The sequence below is a fragment of the Entelurus aequoreus genome, linkage group LG04 (genome assembly GCF_033978785.1).
Source record: "Entelurus aequoreus isolate RoL-2023_Sb linkage group LG04, RoL_Eaeq_v1.1, whole genome shotgun sequence".
NCBI classification, from domain to species: Eukaryota; Metazoa; Chordata; class Actinopteri; order Syngnathiformes; family Syngnathidae; genus Entelurus; species Entelurus aequoreus.
The window spans coordinates 27,618,505-27,624,689 of record NC_084734.1 but is presented as its reverse complement, the minus strand read 5'-3'; the positions used below and the strand labels follow the sequence as shown (position 1 = coordinate 27,624,689).

The 6,185-nt window shown below is 45.2% G+C and overlaps 1 protein-coding gene across 1 annotated transcript in view; it reads right to left on the bottom strand.

The window, feature by feature from the left end:
- Positions 1–3,689: 3,689 nt before the first annotated feature.
- Positions 3,690–6,185, bottom strand: part of ppil6 (peptidylprolyl isomerase (cyclophilin)-like 6) — an 11,217-nt gene continuing 8,721 nt past the window's right edge. Inside the window, exons 7-9 of the mRNA XM_062044486.1 lie at positions 4,086–4,145; positions 3,894–4,029; positions 3,690–3,820 (exon numbers count right to left, since the gene is read on the bottom strand). Of these exons, the coding sequence (XP_061900470.1) occupies positions 3,709–3,820; positions 3,894–4,029; positions 4,086–4,145 (308 nt within the window). The 3' untranslated portion in view covers positions 3,690–3,708. The remainder of the gene's footprint in view (positions 3,821–3,893; positions 4,030–4,085; positions 4,146–6,185) is intronic.

Genomic DNA, 6,185 nt, shown 5'->3' with positions numbered 1-6,185 from the left:
CGTGGGGGCTCAGCCTCCACCGAGGGGCTTTCTTCCTCTGTGCCATCTGTGCTTTCAGCAACATTGGGTCCGTTAGCACTGTGGTTTTCTACCTGGCTTCTGGTCCCTCTTGTCTCACCCGCTGCCGCGGTGCAAGGTTGCTGTTGGCCTCTCTGACCACACTTTGCTTTCCCCTGGTGGATTCGCAGTCCCCTGTACGTGGTCACCTTTTCCCATCCGCAAGCACACTTTCGGAGGATCTTCTCCTCATTAACTGGAGTTCTGATGTTCTCGTTATCCGTTTCCGTTGCCATCGTCGTTACCGTGTGGTCCGTCATGTTAGGCCCATCTTTCATCCCGCCTCTCGGAGGGCCTGCGGGTTGTTTTTTCCTTGATTTCTTCGTAGTTAAGGTGGGTGTCCCTCTTGCGAGAGACCAGTGGGTTGGGTAACTAGCCGTCCACTCCCGGTGCGGTCTTTCCCTGCTGCCATCCAGTCTTTCCTGGCTGTCCTCCAGTCTTCCCTGGACTCCAACTGCCCTGTTCACAGTAGTCACTGGGGTTTCCAGAACTTCAGTTAATGAACAGGTAGGTAGTATCTCCTGCTTGGCATTGCTGCCTGTCGCACCTCCTCCAGTGCCCACGGGTCAGCTGCAGGGTCATCAGCCAGGAACCACCATTCACCAACGTTTCACTCCTTTAATCCTGGAACGTCTCCTGGTGGCGGAGCAGTGACAGGGACGTCTCCCTGTCACCCCCTGCAGCTGATAGCTGTTACCCCCTGCGGCTGTTATCGGGGTTAGTTGTTCTTTCCCCAGCTCCTGTCCTTCCTCCTCAGCCAGAGCCAAAAGCTGCCTTTCTCGGCCTCCTCTGCCAGATCTTTTATGGCCTTTCTCAGCTTTCTTCCAGTCACTCCTACGTCCCTCAAAAGGCGTGTGGTTGACAGCCCCACGTAGCCTCGGCAGCCAACTTCTACTGGGTAGATGGTTGTCTTCCAGCCAGCCTCCCGGCACTCAGCAGCCAGCTCCGAGTACTTGGCCTTCTTGCGCTCAAAGGCGGCCTCGATCCCCTCCTCCGATGGTACGGTCAGCTCAATAAGGTGCACCACTCTTGCCTTGCTGGACCACACTACAATATCCGGGCGGAGAGATGTAGTGGTGATCTCCGTGGGGAACCGGAGCTGCCTATTGAGGTCAACCCTCATGTCCCACTCCTGGTCTGGGGAAAAGGGCCTTGCTGCTGTCTCTCTTGGCCTGATGTATCAGAATCTGGTAGTTTATTGATAGTGAAACTGTATATGACATTGTGCTGGTGACTGGTAACCAGAGCAATATCAGTATTAAATCAAGACTATAGCCCACTAACAGCTTTTATCCAGCCCGCGAGATGATTTTGGTAAGTACAAAAATGAGCTGTAATTTTTGAATGAAACAAACTGCTCTTCTAAATGTGTCCACTGGATGTTGAGCAATTATTTGTATCCCCTACCGCAGGAGTGCGCATGACTTCAGAGGGGGCGTAGCTATATGTGCCCGGTTAAGATAGAGGACTGGGGACACATCATCTAGGCGCACATAAATATGCTGAAATTAATAAGTACAGACCTAACTGCTTGGCATCTCTGCCTGTCGCACCTTCTCCAGTGCACTTCGAGGTCAGCTGCAGGGTCGTCAGCTGGTGCCACCGTTCACTGATGTTTCGCCCCCAAGCCAGGACACCTCGCGGTGGGGGTCAGTGGCTAAGCGGGGACGTCTCCCCGCGCCACTCCCTGCAACTGACCTCAATGGGGTGTTGAGCCCCAAGTGTTGTCCCTCCTTCTTAGCCACATCCAGAAACTTGCCTTCTCTGCCTGCTCTGCCAACTCCTTGATGGCCCTCCTCAGGCTGGAACCAGTCATTCTCACCGCACGCAGGAGCCGGGTCGCAGAACCTCCTACGAAGCCCCTGCATCCGATCTCCATGGGGTGAATGGACGCAGACCAGCCTCCCCCCTTGCAGTCCTATGCCAGGTCGCTGTACTTTGACCCTTTGAACTCATGTGCTACTGGTATTCCCTCCTCCCATGGCACGGTTAGTTCAATTATGAGGACTTTCTTAGCAGCTGAGGACCACATCACAACGTCTGGTCTTAGCTTTGTCTGTATTACCTCAGTTGGGAAGACTAGCTGCTTGTCCAGGTCATCGCGCATCTCCCAGCCCTTACCAGGGGTAAGCAGAAGTGATGATCTTCCCGCCTCGGTCTTCTGTCCTACCTCTCCTGGTTTGATGAAAGTGATGTTTGGCCGATGGGGATCTGTGGCGTTGTTTGCCCCGACTGCTGAAATAACATGTATCCCATTCTAACTTCATGTGTGATTCATGAAATGAGTCCAAATTCACAGGTTTTGTTGTACATGATGCTACATACACTACCGTTCAAAAGTTTGGGGTCACATTGAAATGTCCTTATTTTTGAAGGAAAAGCACTGTACTTTTCAATGAAGATAACTTTAAACTAGTCTTAACTTTAAAGAAATACACTCTATACATTGCTAATGTGGTAAATGACTATTCTAGCTGCAAATGTCTGGTTTTTGGTGCAATATCTACATAGGTGTATAGAGGCCCATTTCCAGCAACTATCACTCCAGTGTTCTAATGGTACAATGTGTTTGCTTATTGGCTCAGAAGGCTAATTGATGATTAGAAAACCCTTGTGCAATCATGTTCACACATCTGAAAACAGTTTAGCTCGTTACAGAAGCTACAAAACTGACCTTCCTTTGAGCAAATTGAGTTTCTGGAGCATCACATTTGTGGGGTCAATTAAACGCTCAAAATGGCCACAAAAAGAGAACTTTCATCTGAAACTCGACAGTCTATTCTTGTTCTTAGAAATAAAGGCTCTATGTATGTATGTACAGAATAAACCACATGATGTTAGTACATCAGTTGAGGAAAATGAATAAATGACATTAATAACATGCTGTAATTTGATTTTGATATTACTATTTATAATAAATTATAAATGGGTTATACTTGTATAGCACTTTTCTACCTTCAAGGTACTCAAAGCGCTTTGACAGTATTTCCACATTCATCCATTCACACACACATTCACACACTGATGGTGGGAGCTGCCATGCAAGGCGCTAACCAGCAGCCATCAGGAGCAAGGGTGAAGTGTCTTGCCCAAGGACACAACGGACGTGACTAGGAAGGTAGAAGGTGGGGATTGAACCCCAGTGACCAGCAACACTCCGATTGCTGGCACAGCCACTCTACCAACTTCGCCACACCGTCCCTTAATTTATTACATCTTCTGATAGATTAAAATTGTACACCATCGAGAGCATTTTAAAACTCTGCCAAACTCACACCTATTTGACTGATGAATATTATCGCATCATTTATTCTGAAATTATAAATCACGACAAACGGCAACATGTAAGTGTAAAAAAAACAACAACATTATGATTTGTATGTTTTCAGATTGTGCTTGTTCTATTTTTAAACAATGAAAACAATATGAAGTCGTCTTTATTTTTAAGTTATCATTACATGTGTTTACCAGTCCGGCCCACTTGGGAATAGATTTTCCTCTATGTGGCCCCCGAGCTAAAATTAGTTTGACACCCTTATCTTAGGGCATTCAATTCATCGCAACTGGACTGTTTGGTTTGTCTTAGAAAAATTTGTTCCTTATAACATTGTTTTTATTTCTTTATTGTTGTTGTTTTTCATATAACAGCAGCTATACCTCAAGCACACCACAGTTTACCACTCTACATTCATGCTTGGGTCTCTGATTGACAGTCGGGATCTCCTCTATTCTCTTGAGGACATCCACACCCTCAACCACTTGACTGCATTGGGGGAAAAATATGTATACATAGTATGTAAGCGTATATAATTATTCATTTATGTATGAAAACAAACCCAAAAGGAACGTATGCTCTGTCCATCCATAACGTTGACTGCAGGGTGATGTAGAACTGGGAGCCATTGCTGTGGGGGCCCTTATTGGCCATTCCGAGAATTGCCCGCTTTGAGTGAGAATTAGCATAGCTCTCATCTGAAAGCAGGCGGTAAACGTTAAGTATAATACTGCAGGACTGCTTCTCTCCTTACCTTCAAAGGTTGGTCCATAGATAGACTCCCCTCCATTTCCTCTACTGCCTGGGGAAATATCTGAAAAAAGTTTAAGCAGAAATCCTTATTAAACATCCTGTATGATATTGTTCTAAATGGCCACAACATTAGCAGGCACCGATTTCCGGGGCTGGTGTTCAAGCCAAAAAAAGACCAGCCATTACAAAAATGATTAAGACAATTATTATTGTTACAATTATTATAAAATCACAGCGAGGTATTTTCAATGAATATATTTATTTTAATTAACCATTACAAACTCAAATTATCATATTGAAAAAACTTGACCCATTTCTGACATTTGCTGAAAGACTCATCAAAATCCCCCCATAACCCTTTGAGATACATTGCTAACTAACACATTTTCTACCGCTTGTCCCTTTCGGGGTTGCGGGGGTGCTGGAGCCTATCCCAGCTGCACTCGGGCCGAAGGCGGCGTACACCCTGGACAAGTCGCCACCTCCTCACAGGGCCAACACAGATAGACCTGTAGGTCTAATTTGCATGTTGGCATTTAGGCCATACTCGCCAACCCTCCCGGTTTTACCGGGAGACTCCCGGTATTCAGCGCCTCTCCCGATAACCTTCCGGCAGAAATGTTCTCCCGACAAACTCCCGGAATTCAGCCGGAGCTGGAGGCCACGCCCCCTCCAGCTCAATGCGGACCTGAGTGGGGACAGCCTGTTCTCACGTCCGCTTTCCCACAATATAAACAGCTTGCCTGCCCAATGACGTCATAACATCTACGGCTTTTAGAGAGTAGAGTGCACAACTGCGCACACAACAAGGAGACGAAGCAGAAGAACGAGGAAGTTACAGACATGGCGACGCCGTCGACGAGCAAGATGAAGAAATACGCTTGCAAGTTCCAAAACGAATGGAAACAAGAATTTCAGTTCATCCAGGACAGTTCGAAGGGGAAGGGGTATGTATGTTGCCTGTACATTTTGTAGAACAGACTTCTCCATTGAACACGGTGGCCGAAATGATATACTCATTCATGAACGGAGAGCGAAGCACATGGCGGCGGCAGCGCAGCACCATTCACAGCCCAGTATTATGGGCCACCTCGCAAATTGGAGACCCGATGGTGTAACATATGCCAAGACAAAGAGTAGATGATTGTTGTGTGTGTGTATGTGTAAATAAATGAACACTAAAATTCAAGTATTTCTTTTATTTATATATATAATAAAATAAATATATATAACGGGACAGCGTGGCGAAGTTGGTAGAGTGGCCGTGCCAGCAATCGGAGGGTTGCTGGTTACTGGGGTTCAATCCCCACCTTCTACCATCCTAGTCACGTCTGTTGTGTCCTTGGGCAAGACACTTCACCCTTTGCCCCTGATGGGTGCTGGTTAGCGCCTTGCATGGCAGCTCCCTCCATCAGTGTGTGAATGTGTGTGTGAATGGGTGAATGTGGAAATACTGTCAAAGCGCTTTGAGTACCTTGAAGGTAGAAAAGCGCTATACAAGTATAACCCATTTATTATTTATTTATCATTTATATATACATATAGCTAGAATTCACTGAAAGTCAAGTATTTTATACATTATATATATATATACAGTATATATATATATGAAATACTTGAGTTGGTGAATTCTAGCTGTAAATATACTCCCCTCTTAACCACGCCCTCAACCACGCCCTCGACAAAATTAACTGTAATTTTCGTCGACTAAAATGTTGAAGAATTCAGTCGACTAAAACTAGGCTAAAACTAGATCATTTATACGACTGAAATATGACTAAAACTAAAATACATTATCGTCAAAAGATTATGATTAAAACTAAATTCTAAACTGCTGTCTACAGTGTGTTTCAGCTTTCAATTACTTTGTCTCAAGTGCCTTGTGTTGAACATTTTTTTATTTTTTATTTTTTTTACTCTGGGTACTTTTGTACTCTTACTTTTGTTTGTTTTTTGTTTTTTTTGTTTTGAGTGACAGCAGGGGTAGGGATGAAGAGGGTTTGGAATGTTTTGTTAATGTGAATGTGAAAATTAATAAAAAGAACTGTGAAAGAAATAAAAACTGCTGTCAAAATGAACACCGCCCAGCAGGAAGTACGTG